General features: G+C 53.3%; 1 protein-coding gene across 1 annotated transcript; it reads left to right on the top strand.

Moving 5' to 3' along the window:
* Positions 1-11,309: 11,309 nt before the first annotated feature.
* On the top strand, positions 11,310-12,288 carry LOC144248435 (olfactory receptor 14A16-like). The gene has a single exon (XM_077790603.2). The coding sequence runs from the start codon at positions 11,356-11,358 to the stop codon at positions 12,286-12,288; it is 933 nt and encodes a 310-aa protein (XP_077646729.2). The 5' UTR covers positions 11,310-11,355.
* Positions 12,289-21,897: the final 9,609 nt, after the last annotated feature.

Below are 21,897 nucleotides of genomic sequence, written 5' to 3'. Positions count from 1 at the left end.
TTTGGGAGGGAAAGGAAGCCTTGACCTGACACTAAGCCTTTCAAGGGCTCATTTGCCCACGCTGAGCAGGATTTCATCAGGCTTTGTCTCAAGGCAGTGGCAGGGTCAGAAGTGGTGGGAGCAGCTGGAAAGCAGGGCCGTGTATTCCCTCCCCCCAGCCCATTTGGGAACATCTGGGCAAGGTCTCCATTGTCTGCCTGCAGCCAGCTTGGGGGGCCCTTCCTCTCCTCCTCCTGCTTGGGGGACTGGGCTTGGTTTCTTCTGCCATCTGCAATGCTGAGCTTCTCTCTCCTCAAACCCGGCTGCTCAGGTTTGTGTCCCTGTGTCTCACACCTTCCTCCTCTTCCTCCTCACCACGTGCTCATGGAGCCTCTTTGGGCAGCTGGACTGGAACTGGCAGCAGCAGGCGAGCCCTGAGGAGCACCTCTGGCCTCCAGCCTTTCTGCAGGGCTGGCCAGAGCCTTCCTGCCAGGGGCGAGCCTCTTTCCTGTCTCTTCCCGAGGCAATATAGTCTGGATCTTGGCTCTGTCCTCCTTTCTTTCTCTTTCAGGGAAGGATCAGCCATGGCTGAAGGAATCTTCCATAGGTACCTGGTGCTGATGGCCATTCTCAGCATCAACCAGCCCCCTGGAAAGAATGGGATTTCTCCTGAGGATGATAAAGGAATTGTCCAGAAGATGAAGGAGCAGGAGGTAATCCTTTGGCAGCACCAGCTGCACTTGGAGGAGGAAATTGCAGACCTGGAAGCCAGACAGGAGTGTCTGGCATGGCCTTTGTGGGAACTGGAGGGAAAGATCCAATGGCACACATGCACGGTGGTTTGCTTGGCTGTCCCTGCCACATTCATGATTTGGAGGCAGCGTAGCAATGGAGCCAGAGGGGAGCACAGAGAAGAAAAGACTGACCCGGGGCTCCTGGGGAAAGCCTGGAAAGGAGTGGCCTTCCTGACAAAGCCCTTTGTGCTGCTCAGGGCCATTTGCATCTCCATGGGTAGAACTGGAGGATATCTTCCAGCATTTGTGGAAAGATTTGTTGAATTACCTCTGTTCAAACAAAGGGGAACTGAAGAGGATTCTTTCAAAGTGTGACTCCTCCCTATTCCATCAGCAATAGTCTCACAGGATTTATGGGTCAGGAACATGTACAACACATGGCAGGGAAGCTGGGCAAGCAGTGAGTGCTGTACCAGCAGGGCCAGAACGGTGCAAGAGCCAGCGCCAAACAGGCTGAGGCAGCCAGGCCAATCCCATCTTTCCAGGGCTCTGGGCTGAACACACAGCTTCAATAACGTCAGGTGCACTCCCCACAGAGCCTTCTGCAGAGCTCTGGGTTAGGACTGACAGCTTTCCTCTTTATTTCATACTAGAAAGGGAAATTTTTCTCTCATTTTGCCCATCTTACATATGCAGATGTGATGGGAGGCCATCTCTCTGTGTAGGTGTTGAACCTGAGAAAGACAGTCTGTAGTGTCAGCTGGATACCTGAGGGCTGACACATAAGCAGTAAGTGTGAGCTGTCAATTTAAATCATGATCAGGAATGTAGTATGTTCCAATCCTTAACATTAAAATTCAGTGCCACCTGTGGCTCCAGTGGGATGTAGATCAGGCATGTGTCTTTACCAAAAATGTAATGGTTATTATAATACTTTTCAATTGGGATTGGGTCCAAAAGCAGGAGGGTCTTGGTGCGAAATTAGTATTCAGCCTAATCATTGCAAATAATTAATGAGTTTTATTGAATAAATGCACATGTACAAATGTGCCAGCAGTTAGTCTCTGCAATGAGTAGGTTTGAGGCATTTTTTCATTTAGTCTGTAGTGTGAACTTCAGTGTCTGCAGACTTACATATTACATTTCTCTCTTGGTCACCACTTGATGATTATCATCACTAGAATTAAATTCCTAGTGTAGTGAGGAGGTGGGAAATAGATAAGAAAATCTGTTGGGTTTGCATGGCCAGGTTTTGGTAGATGAAGTAATGGTTTCTGTTAGAAGCTGTTGGAAGCTCCCCCATGTGCACAGAGCAAATGCCAGCTGGCTCCAGGAGCCCCAGGCTCAGAGCCAGTCAGAAAGCCAACCAAGTGAGAGCAGAGGGAGGGCACCTTCCAGTCTCTCTTGGGCATGGCCACAAAACAGCCCCTGCTGCTTCTTCCTCCGCCTGTGTTTGGGGTGTGCTGGTGGCAGAGCAAGCCAGGCTGTGCTCTGCCTTCCAGAGCCTGTTGGGAGCGGGCATGAAAAACGCTGCATGCACAGCGGAGAGTCCTGGAAGGTGCTGACAAGAGCATCCTGCGGGAGCAGGGCTCTGGGCTCTAGCCAGGAACAGCCTGGTTTTGCTGCCGTGACCACAGGCTGGAGTTGAAGCAGGTGAAGAGGCAGTGAGCAGCTTGTGTTTGTAGAGGGCCTGGGGCTGTACCTCTGAACCTCCACCTGGAAACACACTTGGGGGAATAGGAGCTACAGCTGGAGTGCCTGTCCTGAAAGGACATGAAGGCCTTCAGCCTTGCCAGCATTTCTTAAGGGTGTGTTGGTGTTGGCCAGAAAAGCTGCACATTTGGGTAAAGGCATTTGGAGAACAGGGGCTTGCTTCTCAAGTAAAGTGCTTCCCAGGGAGCTCCCAGTGAGGCAGGTGCGAGTGTCCCCCTTTGGCTCTCTGTGCTCCTTTCAGTCCTTGAGGCCCGCTGCACTTGGCAGAGGGGCAGGGCAAGGGAGAAGCCTGTGAAGAGCTGGTTTGGCATCCACCTGGACCTGCAGGAACCAACCAAAGCACCTGCAGCAGCGTGTGTTACCCCCCTTTGGACAGAGGGGTGAGCAGAACCATCTCTGTCCATCTGTGAGCCCCAAAGCTCTCTGTGGGAGCTGTGAATTAACAGCCCTTTACGCACACACTTTTCACATCTTCCCTGTCTGCTGTGTTGCAACTCTTGGCAAGATGCATTTACCTCCTGCTTGCTGGGAGCTGCTGTGGCCCAGGGCCAGCACAGAGCTGGGGACAGCCAAGCAAACCACCGTGCATGTGTGCCAATGGATCTTTCCTTCCAGTTCCCACAGAGGCCATGCCAGACACTCCTGTCTGGCTTCCAGGTCTGCAATTTCCTCCTCCAAGTGCAGCTGGTGCTGCCAAAGGTTTACTTCCCTCTCCTTCATCCTCTGGACAATCCCTTTGTCATCCTCAGGAGAAATCCCATTCTTTCCAGTGGGCTGGTTGATTCTGACAATGGCCATCAGCACTAGGTACCTACGGAAGATTCCTTCAGCCATGGCTGATCCTTCCCTGAAAGAGAAAGAAAGGAGGACAGAGCCAAGATCCAGACTATATTGCCTCGGGAAGAGACAGGAAAGAGGCTCGCCCCTGGCAGGAAGGCTCTGGCCAGCCCTGCAGAAAGGCTGGAGGCCAGAGGTGCTCCTCAGGGCTCGCCTGCTGCTGCCAGTTCCAGTCCAGCTGCCCAAAGAGGCTCCATGAACATGTGGTGAGGAGGAAGAGGAGGAAGGTGTGAGACACAGGGACACAAACCTGAGCAGCCGGGTTTGAGGAGAGAGAAGCTCAGTATTGCAGATAGCAGAAGAAACCAAGCCCAGTCCCCCAAGCAGGAGGAGGAGAGGAAGGGCCCCCAAGCTGGCTGCAGGCAGACAATGGAGACCTTGCCCAGATGTTCCCAAATGGGCTGGGGGGAGGGAATACACGGCCCTGCTTTCCAGCTGCTCCCACCACTTCTGACCCTTCCACTGTCATGAGACAAAGCCCAATGAAATCCTGCTCAGTGTGGGCAACTGGGCCCTTGAAGGACTTAGTGTCAGGTCAAGGCTTCCTTTCCCTCCCAAAGCCTTTCCCTTGGCAGCCTTGGGCAGGGGATTAATCCTCCCTCCCTCCTCCTTCCCACAGACCTGCTCAGAACCACTCCATGGGCACTTTCCATTCTCTGTGTCTGTCCTCAAGTGCAGTGCCAACCTGGGTCAGTCCTGGCCCTGTCCTCAGCTCCCAGGAGCTCACAGGCTGAGATGGCAATGCTCAGCCACACCAGGGCCCTGCCCCTGCCAGCAGCACCACCACAAGCAGCAGCAGCAGCAGCAGCAGCAGAGGCAGCAGCAGCAGCAGCAGCAGCTGCAGTCGCCTCTCAGCTGCTGGTGCCCCTGCACTGCAGCCCCTCCCGCTGGCACCAACGTTCCCTTGTGGCCTTGGAGACAGTTCTGAATTCATCCATGGGGTCACAGAGCCATGGAATCCCAGAGTTCCAGGTTCCTGGAATCCTAGAGTCATTGAATCCTGAGAACCACACTCAGAGGAGGAGGAGGAGGAGGAAGAGGAGGATGAGACAAGGAGCACGAAGAGGAGGAGGAAGATGAGGAGGAGGAATAGGAGGAGGAAGAGAGAGAATGAGGACAAGGAGGATGATGATGATGAGGAGAAAAATGAGGAGGAGGAGGAGAAGAAGGAAGAGGATGAGCACAAAAGCGAGGAGAAGGAGGATGAGGAGGAGAAGGAAGATGAACAGGAGGAGGAGGAGGACAAGGAGGAGAATAAAGAAAAGGAGGATGAGGACGAGCAGGATGCGGAGGTGGAGGAGGAGGAAGAGGAAGATGAGGAGGAGGAGGAGAATGAGGATGAGGAGGAGGACGATGAGGAGGAGGAGGAGGATAAGGATGAGGAGGATAAGGAGGAGGAGGATGACGAGGAGGAGGAGGACGAGGATGAAGAAAAAGACAAGGAGGAGGAGGACCAGGAGGACCAGGAGGACAAGGAGGACAAGGAGGACAAGGAGGAGGAGGATGAGGAAGTCGAGGAGGAGGAGGAGGAATAGGAGGAGGAAGAGGATGAGAATGAGGATGTGGAGGAGGATGATGAGGAGAAGGAGGATAAGGATGATCAGGACAAGGAGGAGGAGAAGGAGGGGGAGGAATAGGATGACAAGGAGGACAAGGAGGAGGAGGAGGAGGAGGAGGAGGAGGAGGAGTAGGAGGACAAGTAAATGGAGGAGGAGGACGAGGAGGAGGAACAGGACAAGGAGGACGAGGAAGACCAGTAGGAGGAGGAGGAGGAGGGGGAGGAGGAGGAGGAGGAGGACGAGGACGAGGATGAGGACGAGGATGAGGATGAGGATGGGGATGAGAAGTAGGAAGATGAGGAGGATGAGGAGGAGGATGAGGAGGAGGAGTTGGAGGAGGGGTTGTTCAAAGAGCAGTTAAAGAATGAGGAGATGGGAACCTGTCCCTATGGAGAACCCATCTCCCAGATGTGCTCCATGCCCTTAACAATGGCCCCTGGGGAAATGGAAACCCCCTGGCTGTGCACGGCTGCTCCCAGTGTGCAAATACAGCCCTGGGCAGTGAGACTGGGACTGCCTGGGAAATTGTTCTGGGTGTGATGGCCCTGGCAGGGCCAGCCCAGAGGCTGCAGGGCTGGACCTTCATGCACTGGAATTAGTCAGGATAAATCAGAAGCAAAGGAGAGTTAGCAATACAGGAACAGGAATCCAGATTTCTCCAGGACACTTTGGTTTGGTAACTGCTCACTGGAGCTTGGCCTTGCAAAGTGCTCATGTCATGGGAGGAGGAACTGATTATCAAGGGAAAATTAAAGTAATTTAGTTAAACAATAGTGAACAAGATTGGATTATTCAAACCCAAGTCAGGGTAGCACAATTACTGACATTGTCAGTGTTTAAAACAATTTGGAAAAAAGGAGATCCACCTCAAATCACTGCTGTTGGTGGAGATTAAGGGTTTGGATCCAGCAGTTCTAATAATGGAGCCAGAGTGTGGGTCCAGAGGCCAAAAGGCCTCCCAAGGCAGCTGAAGGAACAGCTCCTTGGAAGGACAGCAGTGTTTGAATCCTGAAACCTGGGCAGGAACTATGGGAATGTGTCCCTGCAGCCAAGTGCTCTCTGTGAGAACAGGTAGATATTACAGGAGATTGTTTTACACATCCTGCCAGACCAAATCCCCCTGTTTGCCCCAGTGAAAACTCATGACCTGGGTTCCATCTAGGATGGAGCCAGGGCCAGGCTCTTGTACTGCCCAAGGTGTATCCCTTGAAGGCCTTTTAATAAATACCTGCTTTATTCCTTTAACACTGCCTAGCTCTGTTCTAGGCAGCCTCTCAAGGCATCACCACCAAACCAAGGGAGCACGGACCAGGTCTGGCTGGCTGGGCCTCCTGGGGACCACCTGACCACCTTGGCATGTCCAGGGCTGCTTCTCACCTGCCCTGAAGCCCTGGGGCTCTGGGCTTTCCTTCCTATGGGAGAGAACTCTCCTTCTCTTCCATGGGCCATGGCCAAAATTGGGATTCCTCCTCCAAAACTCTGTACATCCAAGGATTTCTCCCAAGTGAAAGCTGCCAGGGTAGACAGGTCTGGCTGCCCTTGGCCTCTTGGGAGCTGCCTCTCATCAGCTTTTGAAACCCTGGGGCTTGGTGCTTTCCTTCCAATGAAAAGATTTGTCCTTCTTCTCAAGGTGTCCGTGGTCAAAATTGAGATTCCTCCTCCCAAATTCCGTGTATGCAAGGATTCTTCCATGACAAAAGCTGCCAGGAAGAACAGGTCTGGCTGTCTCAGTCTCCCAGGAGCCACCTCTTTCTTCTTCTGCCTTTGAAACACAGGGGTTCTGTGCTTTCCTTCCTATGGAAAAAACTGTACTTCTCCAGGTGTCCATATCTGAAACTGGGATCCCACGTCTAAAATTCCCTACATCCAAGGGTTGCTACCAGCCAAAATCTGCCAGTACCATCAAGTCTGGATGGCTTTGGTCTCTGGTGGCTGCCCCTGCCACACTGGGGCTCGGTTCTTTCCTTCCCATGGAGATCACTGTGACGCCGTGGCACCTCATGGAACCAAGGGGATCATTGTGGCACCACTGGAGCCCATGGAACCAAGGGACCATGGTGACACCGCAGGGCTCCATGGACCCAAAGACCATTATGACTCTTTGGGGCCTGATGGAACCATGGAGACCATTGGGACCCTTCAGGGCCTGGTGTCACCAATGGGGCATTGTGACACCTCAGGGACTCCTGGAAGCAAGGGACCATTGGGACACTGTGGGGCCCCATGGGATAGGAGAACATGGACCAGGTCTGGCTGGCTTGGGCTGCCAGGGGCCACCTGACAGGTCTGGCTGACCTTGGGATGTCAAGGGCTGCCCCTCATCAGCTCCTGGAGCACTGGGGCTCTGTGCTCTTCTTTGTATGGGAAAGAACCGTCTGTCTTTTCAGATGCCCATTGCCAAAACTGACACTCTGCCTAAAAAATTTCCTGTATTCAAGGGTATCTCTAAGAACAAAATCTGGCAGCTCTGGCTGGCCTTGTCCTTAGGTGGTCACTTCTCATTTGCCCCTAAAACAGTGGGACTCTGTTCCTTCATTCCTATGGAAAAGAACTGGTCCTCATGTCCAGGAACCATGGCCAAAATTAGAATTGGCCATCAAGCCCAGCCGGAGTCAAATAGCCATCTGTAGACCCAGGGGGAGATATTGACTCTGCCAGTGTTGCCATCCTCCCTCCAGTGAGAGAAAAGGACACAGGGCAGGCACACAGAGGAGCAACATGAACACACCGAGGTCAGGGAACAGGAAATTGAGTCCCAGATGGGAGGGATGAGGAGATGCCTTGATCTTGGGGCTGAAATCCTCTGCTAAAGCTGTGGAGAAGGATGTCATTGATACATCAGACTCTCTTTTTCCCTATAAGGCATTGAAAAATATGGGGAGATGACTTGTTCAGCAAAGACCTCCATGCTAAATTAAGCAAATGTTGAAGTAGCTGTGATCCCATGAGAAGTCTGAACATTGAAAGAGAGAAGAGTTATGAGACCCTGTGGCCTCAGGGAGAGAAGAAGACCTCTGTTCCCAGAGCTGAAGATGATTTCATAAATAAAAGAAGAGATCCTTTGCTCTTAAACAGCTCATCTTTAAACTAATACCCCATAAATTGGCATGGCCGCTAAACAGAGCTGTGGGAAAAGCTGTGAAAACATGGGAGGGACTTCACAATTGAAGATTTTTCCAGGCAGTGGTTATTCGTGGAAATGAAAAGCCATGAGATAACTGTTTTCTTGTGGAGAATTCTCCATAACATTAACAAGAGGTACTTCTCTCCTGATGTGAACAGAAGAAACATTTAAATATTCTAGAGGTGGTAAACTGACTGAAAATTTCAGGTTTTGTCTCTACATTGTCAGGTTGTATGGAGAGAGGATGTATTCTGAAAGTTTTGTTCATATTCTTATTACTCTTTCATTTAGTTACTGTTAATAAACTTTTCTTTACACTCTTTTACAGTTTTGAGCCCACTTTGCCTTTCTCCTAATCCTATCTCACAGCAGGAAATTAGTAAGTATATTCTAGTGAGTGCACTGGTAAATAGTCAGCACTGAACCCACCACACTAATTGATGTGTTGACCGAGAAATATCAAATAGGCAAACAAAAACCACCATAGAAATCTTCCTGATGAAGTGCCCCAGACAAGAGGGAAATCGAGGCACAGCCATGGTTTGTCAGGACTTGCTTGACCCTAATGAGCCCCGTGGTGCATTTGGACCTGAGTCCTGGCACAAACCTTTCCAGGACGCAAAAGTCAGAAAAAAACCCCAAAGTTTCTCGAGGTCTTAATGGGACCCACTGAGGTCCATCCCCAACACAGGCTCCTCATGGATGCCTAGGAGGAGAGAATTGGAGGCCAGGATGGCACAAAAACCTCTCAGAGACTCCAAATGGCACAAAAACCTCTCCGTTTTGGAAGAAGAATTCAAAGAACCTCACAAAATTTGAGTATCTCAGAGTATTAATGAACCCCACTGAGTGTCAGTACAAAGCTCTCAAGGGACTCATTAAAGCAGATAATTGGGGCAATGATTGCACAAGCCTCTCACAGAGTCTGTAACAAAAGTGAAACACCAAGTACCTTAAAAGAACTGAAGTACCTTGAAGCATTAATGAGCCCCACTGAGTGCTGTGACTGACAAAGTCTCTGCAGGGACTAATTACAGCAGATAATTGGAGGCCATGATTGCAGAAAACTCTCAGACTCCAAGGCAAAAGCAAAATCCAAAGTCCTTTGAAAAACCTGCAGTCCCTGGGAGCATGAAGGAGCCCCCAGGGCCATTCCTGACCAAGGCTCCCCAGGGACTCCTTCCAGGAGATCCTTGACCCCACTGGGATATGGGCTGGGGGGGATGCTGAGGGCAGGACCAGGGGCTGACAGTGCCCAGCCTGGCTGGGGCTGTGCCAGGAGGCCCCAGGGCCTCAGGACAAGGTGTCTCCTCACAGCCCTTGGTGGCACAGACCCTGCTGTGCCCCAGGGCACCAAGACTTGGCTTCTCTTTGTCCCCACCTGCCATCAGTGCCTCCAGTTCTCTGCTCTGCCTGGGGCCTGGGGACACTTTCTCAGTCGTGTCCCTCAGTGGGACCCATTAAAAGTCCAAGAAACTTTGGAGTTGGATTCTGACTTGGAGTTCTGGAGAGGTTTCTGCAGCTCCCTCTCAGGGCCTGATGTTCAGAGCCTGAGCACAAAGCCCCAGAGGGTCATTAAAGTCCTTGTGCTGTGTCTGTGCTGCTGAGCTGGGCCGGGCTCCTGGCACAGAGGGTGATCCTGGTAACCAAGCAGAGCTTCAAAAGCACATTTCTCTTGCTGAGCAGCTCTTCTGCCAGCCCAGCAGGGCTGGGGCACTGCCTGCAGCCAGCCCGGGCACAGCACAGAGGCACAGAGAGCTTCAATCAGTCAGGGCTGGGAAGGGGCTGAGAAGTGCCTGGGGCAGAATCACTGCCAGCCCTTGGCACAGGAACCTCTGGCTGCAGGACAATGCAGCTGCAGCTCCTGCAGTGATCTCCTAAAGCTGGAACATCCCAATGCCCACAGACCCTGTGAGTACAACTCTGGGCATTTCTGGTGCAGGGAAGGTGAAATGCTCATGAAGCTCTGACATGCTGAGGGGTTCTGATCATTCATAGAATATTTCCAAGACAAAGATTTTGATAAAAATGAGAAAATATCCTTAGACTTTTTATTCACTTTCCTGTTATTGGAGAGTGGCAGGGAAGGGGGATAAATATTAATGGTAGATTATGAATTTTGACAAGTGCATAAGACAATAGAAGTTGTGTTATTTTACTAAGTAATAGGTTCACAGGAGATCCCTAATGTGCTTTCAGCCACTCTGCCCATGGACAGCACCAGCATCACCTTTGCTGGAGCCATCAGGCTCAGTCTGAGCTGTCCTCTCTCCCAGCTGCAAACAGAACCTGCCCCCAGCCAGTGCCCTGCAAACAGGCAGGGTTCTGTCAGGCCAAGGAGAGTGCACAGAGATTTGGGGTCTGGGAGTGCTGGCAGGGAGAGATCAGGCACAGGGAAACACCTGCAGGAGGAAAATCTCCAGCAAGCAGAGAGAAGATCAGGGAAGGAGAGAAAACCAAACCGAGAAATGCTGAGGCAGGGAGAGTTTAGAGATGTCCAGAGGATCCCCTCCAGTGCAGCCCCTCCCTCTGCACAAGCCCCCTCCCTCCTGTGCCCCAGCCAAGCCTCTGCCCTCAGGGCCGGGGCTCCAAGGCGTGCAGCCCCTCCTGTGCAGGCAGAGCTGCAGCAGAGCCGTGGGGCAGTTCTGCAGCCCCGGGCCCAGTTCCCTCTGCAGAGCACAGGGCTGGGAGCAGCTGCCCGGCACTGGGGGCTCTGGCAGGGGGCACAGCTGGCTCAGGGTGACACAGCTGTCCCCAGTGCCCGGCTCTGGGCAATGCTGGCAGTGCAGCCAGGGAAGGAGCTGCACCTCCCCTCATCCAGTGCCATCAGAAGGACACTTGTAAATCTCCCTGATATGTCAGTCTAAGCTGGGAGCTTCAATCCAGGCTCCATACCTGTCCTAGAGCATCTCTGAGTTATAAGATTGATGGGAAAAGGCAGAGGTTTTGAAACACTGAAAATACCACTGGGTTGGTGAAATAAGCAATGTGAGTCCTTGGCTACAAATGTGGAGATGGGCTGTGGTGGATCCATCTGCTCTCAGCTGTACCTGGTGACATTTTAGGGGAAGTGTGGAAAGATGATCACCCTCCAGCTGAGAAAGGTTAAAGCCCAGAGTAATTCTGAAGAGGTCAGAATGATAGACCCTCTCTCCTCACACTGAATTGATCACTTTGCCTCAGAAAAGGTTTTCTATTCTCCCTGAGTGCAGAACAAATGCTGAGGGTTTCTGATATTGAAAAATATCAGGAGAGACATGGGAGGAGCTTAAAAATAAAACTCAGAGGTCTGTATATCTGTTAAAGAGGAGGGTGTATGGGAAATGGCATTGATTTTGGTTACAGGTATCTCCTCTAGCACTTCACTGTCCTTTCTCCATGAACAGGTGCCCATGTGCAGCCACAGCAAATGTCCAACAGCAGCTCCATCAGCCACTTCCTCCTGCTGGCACTGGCAGACACGCGGCAGCTGCAGCTCCTGCACTTCTGCCTCTTCCTGGGCATCTCCCTGGCTGCCCTCCTGGGCAACGGCCTCATCATCAGCGCCGTAGCCTGCGGCCACCACCTGCACACGCCCATGTTCTTCTTCCTGCTCAACCTGGCCCTCAGCGACCTGGGCTCCATCTGCACCACTGTCCCCAAAGCCATGCACAATTCCCTCTGGGACACCAGAAACATCTCCTACACAGGATGTGCTGCACAGCTCTTTTTCTTTCTGTTCTTCCTTGGGTCAGAGTATTTCCTGCTGACCATTATGTGCTACGACCGCTACGTGTCCATCTGCAAACCCCTGCACTACGGGACCCTCCTGGGCAGCAGAGCTTGTGCCCACATGGCAGCAGCTGCCTGGGCCAGTGCCTTTCTCTATTCACTACTGCACACAGTCAATACATTTTCCCTGACCCTGTGCCATGGCAATGCCCTGGGCCAGTTCTTCTGTGAAATCCCACAGATCCTCAAGCTCTCCTGCTCCAAATTCTACTTCAGGAAATTTGGGCTTCTTATTATTAGTGTGTGTATAGAATTCGGATGTTTTTTGTTCATTGTTTTCTCCTATGTGCAGATCTTCAGGGCTGTGCTGAGGATCCCCTCTGAGCAGGGACGGCACAAAGCCTTTTCTACCTGCCTCCCTCACCTGGCTGTGGTCTCCCTGTTCGTCAGCACAGGCATACTTGCTCACCTGAAGCCCCCCTCGATGTCCTCCCCATCCCTGGATCTGGCCCTGTCAGTTCTGTACTCGGTGGTGCCTCCAGCCCTGAACCCCCTCATCTACAGCCTGAGGAACCAGGAGCTCAAGGCTGCAGTGTGGAGACTGATGACTGGATGCTTCCAGGGACATTAAACTCCTGGTCAATTTCTGCAAATCACTTGTAATAAAAGTAATTTTTGATACTTCCTGTTGGTTTCATTTTGAAGGTTCTTTTTTTTTTTTTTTTTACTTTTTAATGTTATCAACAAAGAAATGCCTTTGCTTGTGCCATTTCTCATTTTGTTTCTCTGCACCTTCCCTGTGGCCACAGACTGTGTCAATGAGGGGCTGCGGTCTCTGAGGCTTTAAAGGAACTAAAGGATTTCCCAGCAGAGTTTTCTGCAGAGATGCCCTTTTGTTGCCTTCTCTGGAGCTGCAGCAGCAATGTCTGTGTGCAGAGCTGGGGCAGATCAGGGCTGGCACAGCAGCTGTGCCCAGGAGCAGCAGCACTTGGTGCTGCCAGTGCTGCTCCCGTGGCCCTGCCCCGCTGCCCTGGTGGCCCTGGTGTTGCTGCAGGGCCTGAGTGCTCTCGGGGCCGGGCACAGTCCTGGGGGTGGCAGTGCCGGGGCTGCAGCAGGGACAGGCCATGGGCACTGCTGGGGCAGCGCTGACGCCTCAGGCCAGGGCCTGGGGGCTCCAGGCTCCTTGCCCAGGCTCTCTCAAGAACACGGCCAGGCCAATGCTCAGCACAGAAAACCCCCGTGAGCAGCCCCAGGCTGGCCATGGGCAGGCTGGGGGCAAACAGCACGGCTGATGCTCTGCAGGGGCCCTGGGGGAGACGGGAAGGAGCAGCAGAGCAGGGGCTGATCCATCCCCAGTGCTGCACAGCCCAGGGCAGCGTCCCAGAGCGTCCTGATGGAGCTGCCAACAACATCCCCCCTCTGCAGCCCTGGCCTCTCCCCCAGCTCACAGAGGTGCCGCATCCTTGCAGGCACAGACACAGCAGCACTGGCTCAGCAGCCCCTGTTTGCATTTCACACAGCAGGTGGGAGCACCCCCATGCTGGTGCTGTGGGGACATGAACCTGAGGCAGCACAAATGCCATCAGCCCCTGGGGCCAGAAAGGGCTGGGGGACGCCAGGGAAACCACTCAGCTTTGTCCTGGCCTCTGCAGTCAGCCAGAAAGTTTGTTCCCATCAGCTGGGAGTTTCCTGTCCCACTGCAGACACTGCTGCTCAGAGCCAAGGCTGCCTGACAGCCACCCCCAGACTTCCCTGAGCATTTCTCTGGCTTCACCTTTGCTTTCTTTCCTCTTCCTGCTACAGATTTCTTCCTCTTGACCACCCCTGTTCCCTCCCCTGCACACAGCCCATCCCTGTTTGCCCTTTCCTCTCTGGCCCCACTCCCCATTGCAGTTCCTTGGCACCATGGGAACGTCCCTTGGGGAGCAGGATCATCCCACAAGTGCTGCAGGAATTGTCTGCAGGCTCCTGCAGTGCCTGGTGCTGCTCCCTTGCCAGAGGCACCCCAGGCCAGGGGTGCACATCTGGGCTGCTGTGTCTGGCTGTGGGGCTCCCTGTTCTGGGCAGTGAGGAGGAGCTGCAGAGGCTCTGCAGGACTGACAGGATGGGCTTTGGGGCTGTGAGGAGAAGCTGAGGGACCTGGGCTGCTGGAGCTTCTGAAGAGGAGGCCCAGGGCTCCTCCTGCAACTACTCCAAGGGTGGTCTCAGAGGATTCCAGAATCAGCCAGGCTGGAAAAGACATTGGAGATCATCAAGTCCAAGCTGTGCCCTGACACCACCTTGTCTCCCCTGAGCCTCCTCTTCTCCAGGATAAACAACCCCAGCTCCCTCAGCCACTCCTCACAGTACTTGTGCTCCAGACCCCTCATCAGCCTTGTTGCCCTTCTCTGGACATGCTCCAGCCCCTCCATGTCCTTCCTAAATTGAGAGGCCCAGAACTGGACACAGCACTTGAGGTGCTGCCCAACCAGTGCCAAGCACAGGGGAAGAATCACTGCCCTGCTCCTGCTGGCCACACCATTCCTGATCCAGGTCAGGAGCCATTGGCCTTCTTGGCCACCTCGGCACACTGCTGGCTCATGGCCAGCCTGCTGTCCATCAGTCCCTGCAGGTCCCTTTCTGCCTGGCTGCTGTCCAGCCCCTCTGTCCCCAGCACTGCAGGGGTTGTTGTGGCCAAAGTGCAGGACCCGGCACTTGGACTTGTTAAACCTCACCTTGTTGGATTTGGGCCCTGGATGCAGTCTGCCCAGGGCCCTGTGCAGAGCCCTGTGGAGTTGCGTTATTTGTATGTTTTATTATCCCTATATTATGTATCGGTTTATTCCTTTGTACCCCCATGTACAACTTGGTTTGTCCCCAGTTTTCCCGCCTTGTCCTCCCTTCCCGCCTCTCCAGTGGCTGTCCATCAGCCTGGAAGAGGCGCAGTCTTTCCCTTTACCCCCCCTGGGTGCCTTGTCTATCACTCGGTCATCCATCCAGAAGCTTCTACTCAGGGCACCGGGTGATTGGGCGAGGACCTGGGGCTCCCCCCATATCCTTCCCCCATTGGACCACATCATATCACCCCCTCCCGGAGCCACCCCCTATCCCTATCCCCATTGGTCGTTGGATACCCCTCCCTTACAGTTTATAAGCTGGTGTCAGAACCCTGTCTGGGTTCCTTTTGGCTGGCACTGTTCTAGGACATTTGGCCCCGTTGGGTCACAATAAACTCGGACTTAGCCCCCAGCAGGATCCGCTCTTCATTTACCACCACGAGGCTTGCTAGCGCTGCCTGGAACCCACAAAGGCACTCTCCAAACCCCAGCTGGGAGCGGCGGAGGGTGCCTCCATCGCCCGCCCTCGCCCCAGGACGAGAGCTAGCCGGGGCTGAGATCAGGGATCTGGGGCGGGAGCGCGGCAGCTGGCGCCCAACGAGCGGCCCCGTTTTCGTGGCGTTGGACCCTCGTTTGAGGATTTTAGGGTCGTGTGGACCCGAAGAATCGTCCTCCCTGGCCATCAGCTACCCCGGTAGCAGCAAACCCACGTTCTAGTGGGTGGCACTCTCGGGGATAGGACCGGCAGCTCCGGAACGCACCGCCGGAATCGGTCCTCTCGCAGAGGAGTCCTACGATTGGATTTTCGTTTCCACCCTTCCCTCTCGGACCCCTTTGGTTGTGAGTATAGGGGCCCCTGGGGCTTTCCCGGTCCTTTTTTGGTTGGTTCATTTCCCCTAGGGTTTAGGGAAAGGATCCTTTTTGGTGGGTTTCTTTTTCCCCTGGAGTTCGGGGAAAAGATCCCTGTTTTTAGTGCTTCCTGGTGAGCTCCTGGTGCTTCCCTTCCCGGGCGGGAAGCTTAAGGACTGCGGTAAAGCCAGAGGGGTGGTCTTTTGTTTTTCGTTCGTGTTTTCCCAATCGTAGGTGCTGCGGCACGATTTAACATCTAACAGCCATGGGTGCAAGGCTGTCCGTGCCGCAGAAGAGCATTTATTCCCAAGTTGTGGGTATCCTTTTAGTGGGGGGAGTTAAGGTTAAAAAATCTGAAGTTAAGAAGTTTGTTCAGTGGTTGTCGCAGACTTTCCCTGATATTTCGGCAGCTAAATTATACCAAGTGCCGTTTTGGGACCAGGTAGGGAGAAAGATCCTGCGGCAGTCGGATCTCTCTCTCCAAATTCACCCATTTGGCTCTCCAAATTCGCGATATAATTAAAAATCACTACGAAAGTCTGCCACAGCCAGCCGCAAACAAACCGATCCCCAGTTCGGCTGTTAGCTTGAGAAACCCTATTCCGCTTTCCTCTCCCTCTTCCCCGAAGTCGGGTATTATCAGACAGGCATCCCGGCGTTGCCCTCAGGCAGATTCTGGCCCCTCTGAGAATACCCTAGACTCCCCGCAGGGCGGTGCAGGCACTGTCTCTGCTTCTACCCGTTCCCCTTCTTCCCCGCGCTGTACAGCCCCGTCCTGTAGAAACTCTGTTCGTTTTCAGTTATTCCAGACCCCCGAAGATCCCTCATCCCCTATCCTCCATCCCCAAACCCCACGAAATAGCTTCCCTTCTCCCCCCTTCCCCAGGGCACAAGATGGAGGTGACCGCGTGGCTTTTCCCGCCACTTGTGCTCCTTCTTCCCATGATCCCTGTCCTCCCCCCTCCCATAATCCCTTCCGGCAGACCAACCCCTTCTGCTCCCCGGATTTCTCCGCCCATCTCCCTCATCCACCCCCTGTCGACTCCTCCTGCCTTGAATTATTCAACACCCCACCCCTCAGCTCCACCCCCGGGGAGGGGAGTCCCCACCATACCACTCCCCCTCCTCCTGACCACGCCTCTTCTGCCTGGTCCCCTGGTTCCCACGACCCCACTTCCAGTTCCCACGCTTTCGGTTCCAGGGGGGGGAGCGTGGGAACCCCGATCCACCCCAATCCCTGCCTACCTTCTCAGCCGCGCCTGTCACCTATACCCCGCGGCGGGGGGGTAGGCCCCTTGCACAGTGGTCCCCCATCCCCCAGCAGACCATCAAAGAGCTCTGCAAGGCCAAGAAGGGGTTCGGGATGGAAAGTGAATACTTCCAAGGCTTATTGAAGGCAACCCTCTCCTCCAAAGAATATGTCCCCGTGGACATTCGAACTCTCTTCTCCTGTTTAATTACCCACGGAGAATTCCTCATCTGGGAGTCCGAATGGAAGCGGGAGATACAGGAGGTGTTGCCTGACCTCTGGGCCAATGCAGATAGCTCTAGGGATAAGGATGGGGCACTAATATCCGTAGACCACTTGTGCGGGGAGGGGGATTGGAAAATGGGGACCAAGCAGGTGGAAAAATCCCCAGAGAGGCGCTGCAAGTCAGCACTAGGGCGGCAGAAAAGGCATTTTTTAAGTTAAGACCCAGCGGTACGGTTATTAACTTCTTGTCCCTAAAGCAGGAACCCCTAGAACCTTTTGTCGCGTTCGTGGATCGCTTGCACCACGCGATGGAGGCTCAGGTCCCGGACGAGAGGGTGCGAGAGGGGATGCTTGCCACAGTTGTGAGGCAGAACGCTAACGACGCGTGCCAGCAAGCCATCATCAGCCTGCCCCTGGATCCTGAGCCTACCCTTCAAAGCATGCTGCAGGTCTGTGCGAGGAAGGTGACGGTTCCTGCTGGGGACACTCCATGGACTCCTAAACCACCTACTAGGAGAGTAGCCTTCGTTGAAGCCGTGACGCCGCCAACCACCCCTTCTCCGGACCGCCGCCCCACAGGAGCACCCCCGAGGAGTAACCTGCAACATCAGGCCTGCAATTTATGTAGGCAAAAGGGACATTGGGCTTCCCAATGCCCGCTGAGGGACGAGTTTTTTAAGTTTAGGCAGCGACATCAGGGGAGGAGTGCCCCCAACCCTGGGGGAAAACAAAAAAACTGAGTCATCAGCACAGTCCCTCCCTGCACGAGGACATAAATATGGTGGGCTCTATAACATCAGAGGAGGGGAGGGATGACTACCATCAATGCCCACCCGAGGACATTTCACTGGACTTGACACACCGGACTATGGCTAACGAACCAACCTATATGAGGGAGGACGTGGATTTCATATCCACTGCTTGGCTGGGTCGAGGCCCGAACCAGCCCAAGCCGGTACTTAACACCCCATCTGATTTCTCCCCATATAGGTTGGCCCTGACCGAGGTTCTGCACCTAAGGGGCAGCGACTGGCACTCCATCGCCGTCGACACAGAGGACCCGGGAACCTGGAGGAACCTCCACAGTAAGTATATCGTTCTTGGGGACACAAAATTCACGCCTCTCGAAGTCACTATTGCACCATCCCTGACATCTAGGAACACCGAGCAATTAGTGGTGTGGCTGCACTGCCCCCATCCTCCGGTCTTCCTTCCCAAGGGCCAAATCATCGCCCAGGCCATTCCAGCATCTGGGCCTCCGGCACACCCTGAGGATCTATGGAAGAAGTCAGCGAAGAAGAGCTACCAGGTGTGCCAGGCCCAGGTCATAAGGAAGGAAAGACCAAAGCTCTCCTGCTATATGCGGAAGGATGGGGAGTACAAACACCTAAGCGGTCTCCTGGACACAGGGGCAGACGTGACGGTCATCCCCGCACGGGATTGGCCATCACGCTGGGAGCTGCAAAATGTGGCGGGAAAAATTCAAGGTGTAGGGGGCACCCAATTGGCCAAACAATCAAAAAACATCATAAAATTTGAGGGGCCGAACGGGCAATCAGCTTATTTACGCCCGTTCGTTTTGGACTACACGGAGCCCCTGTGGGGAAGAGACCTAATGGCCTAGTGGGGGGTCACAATTGACATCCCGACCCCTCAGGTTTTTCGGGCAACGGTCACTGAGGAGTGTCCTACCTGGAAACTTAATTGGCTCACAGATACACCAGTGTGGGTAGAGCAGTGGCCGCTCAATAAACAAAAATTAAAAGCGCTCCGAGAGCTCGTGAAGGAGCAACTCGCCAAAGGGAATATCCAGGAAACAACATCCCCCTGGAATTCCCCCATCTTTGTCCTGAAAAAACCTGGCAAAGACGAGTGGCGTCTCCTTCATGACCTTCGTGCCATCAACAATGTAATAGAAGACATGGGTCCTCTCCAGCCAGAGATGCCATCCCCCACGATGTTACCAGAAAATTGGGAATTGGCTGTCATTGACATCAAAAATTGTTTTTTCCAAATTCCCCTACACCCTGATGACGCACCACGGTTTGCCTTCTCGGTTCCTTCCATCAACCGAGAAGCCCCAATGGAGAGATACCACTGGAAAGTTCTTCCCCAAGGCATGAAAGTCAGCCCAAGCATTTGCCAGTGGTACGTCTCTTCATTGCTGTCCCCTGTGCGTGCAGCCACCGAGGGCGTGATCATCCACCACTATATGGATGATATTCTTATTTGTGCCCCCAACAGCGATTTACTTACACGCGCGCTTGAACTGACAACCAGTGCGTTGGTTGCTGTAGGGTTCGAGCTGCGAGAGGATAAGATTCAAAAGATGCCACCTTGGAAGTACCTGGGTTTGGAGATAAACAAGCGGACCATTGTTCCGCAGAAATTGGCCATAAAAAATTCAATTCAGACTCTAGCCGACGTGCAACAGCTGTGTGGGTCTTTAAATTGGGTGAGACCCTGGTTAGGTATTAACAACGAAGACCTAGCCCCTCTTTTCAATTTATTGAAAGGGGGGGAAGAGCCTAGTTCTCCCAGGGAACTCACTCCAGAGGCCAAAGCTGCTTTGCAGAAGGTCCAGGAGGCAATGTCTGCCAGGCAGGCCCACAGGTACGATCCGGGCCTGCCCTTCAGATTCATCATATTGGGCAGACTGCCACACCTCCACGGAGTCATCTTTCAGTGGGCAGACACCCTAGGAAAGGGCAAGGATCAGGACAAAAGGGACCCACTCTCCATCATAGAGTGGGTATTCCTGAGTCATTCACGATCCAAAAGGTTGACACGGCCACAAGAGCTGGTGGCAGAGCTAATCCGCAAAGCGAGAACGCGGATTCGGGAGCTGGCGGGGTGTGACTTTGATCACATCCACATTCCTTTGAAATTGGAATCGGGCCAATTCACAAAGGCAATGTTGGAACACCTGCTGCAAGAGAATGAATCATTGCAGTTTGCACTGGACAGCTACACCGGAAAAATTTCTGTTTTGAGACCGGCCCACAAAATTTTCAATTCGGAAATCCAATTCACTCTGTCAACAAAACAAATTCAGAGCAAAAAACCCTTAAAGGCTCTAACAGTTTTTACGGACGCGTCCGGAGGGTCCCACAAGTCAGTAGTGACTTAGAAAGATCCTCAAACTCAGCAGTGGGAGGCAGATGTTGTTGAAGTAGAAGGATCCCCTCAAGTAGCTGAGTTGGCCGCAGTCGTTCGAGCTTTTGAGCGGTTCTCTGAACCTTTTAATTTGGTAACCAATTCGGCCTATGTAGCAGGTGTAGTGTCTAGAGCACAGGATGCAATCCTGCAAGGTGTCTCCAACAATGCCCTTAGCAGGTTGCTCTCAAAGCTGATAAGGCTAGTCTCCCACCGAGAGCAACCGTTTTATGTGATGCATATCAGGTCACACACCGACCTGCCGGGGTTCTTGGCCGAGGGCAATCGGCGTGCCGATTCCCTCACTGCCGCCCCCGCACAGCTGGCGCCGCTCCCGGACAAGTTCCAGCAAGCAAAGATCAGCCACCAGCTTTACCACCAAAATGCGCCTGGTCTAGTCCAGCAGTTCCATCTAACCCGGGACCAGGCCAAGGCCATTGTGGCCACATGCCCGTCCTGTAAGTCGCTCCCACTACCATCGGTGAGCGCAGGGGCTAACCCTAGGGGTCTGAGGTCCTGCGAGGTGTGGCAGATGGACGTTACTCACATCCCCTCCTTCGGGAGGATGAAGTACGTCCATGTCTCCGTAGACACCTTCTCTAGAGCAGTTTTCGCCTCTGCCCACACAGGGGAGAAGGCCAAGGAAATAGAGAAACATCTGATACAAGCCTTCTCCATGCTGGGCGTCCCAAAACAGATAAAAACAGACAATGCCCCCAGGTACACGTCCAAGGAATTCGCAGGCTTCCTGCAGCAATGGGGAATAGAACATAAAACTGGCATCGCCTATTCCCCGACAGGTCAAGCCGTGGTGGAGAGGACTCATCAAAGCATCAAAAGGATGCTTAAACAACAACAGTCGTCAGCTAAAAATGAGTCCCCCCAGGTTCAGTTAGCGCGGGCCCTTTTTACCATCAATTTCTTAAACTGTTCCTTCGAGTGCCTCAACCCCCCCATCGCGAGGCACTTTAATTCCTACGAGCAGAGCAAGGTCAGGGAAAAGCCGCCAGTTCTCATTAAAGACCCTGAGACCTGGCGGCAGGAAGGACCCTATGACTTGGTCACCTGGGGACGGGGGTACGCTTGCGTATCCACGCCCTCAGGCCTGAGATGGGTCCCTTCCAAATTCGTCAGACCATATGTCCCTAAGACCCAGAAGAGAAAACCGGACAGTCCTCAAGTTGGGTACGCTGCCCTCCGACGGCGGAAAAGGTCCCCTTCACCTGGTCCCCCCTCTTCCCTCTCTGGCTCCTGGGATTCTCTGTTCCCCTTTGAGTTAGACCTCCCCTACCTCGACTATTAATTTCAGTTGTTTTCTAAAAAAACAGGACTTTTGCTGCTGCTGGGACTCATTATGTTTATTACAGGCTTTAGCGTAGTGATGAACTGGAACCCTTAAACAAGGAAGGGTTCCAAGAAGAAGAACTTCCTGAAGAAAACAACATCTAGTTTCAAGATGAGCCCAGAAACTGTGCAGCCCCCGTTTAAAGACTTACTTTATCCTCTTCACCTTTCTTTCTTTTTAAACAAAAAAAGGAGGAGATGTGGAGTTGCATTATTTGTATGTTTTATTATCCCTGTATTATGTATTGGTTTATTCCTTCTGTGTGCAACTTGGTTTATCCCCAGTTTTCCCGCCTTGTCCGCCCTTCCCGCCTTCCCAGTATCTATCCATCACCCTGAAAGAGGCATTTTACCCCCCCCCGGGTGCCTTGTCTATCACTCGGTGCCCCTTCCCATCCATCCAGAAGCTTCTACTCAGGGCACCGGGTGATTGGGCGAGGACCTGGGACTCCCCCCATATCCTTCCCCCATTGGACCCCACCATATCCCCCCATCCCGGAGCCACCCCCTATCCCTATCCCCATTGGTCGTTGGATACCCCTCCCTTACAGTTTATAAGCCAGTGCAAGCACCTTGTGCTTGTTCCTGTTGGCTGGCATCT

The sequence above is a fragment of the Lonchura striata genome, chromosome 36 (assembly GCF_050655825.1).
Source record: "Lonchura striata isolate lonStrDom1 chromosome 36, ASM5065582v1, whole genome shotgun sequence".
NCBI lineage: Eukaryota > Metazoa > Chordata > Aves > Passeriformes > Estrildidae > Lonchura > Lonchura striata.
This window is presented reverse-complemented; position numbering and strand designations above follow the sequence as displayed.

Bases quoted from the DNA above. Each gene is read 5' to 3' on its own strand.
- LOC144248435 (XM_077790603.2), top strand. From the start codon at position 11,356: ATGTCCAACAGCAGCTCCATCAGCCACTTCCTCCTGCTGGCACTGGCA.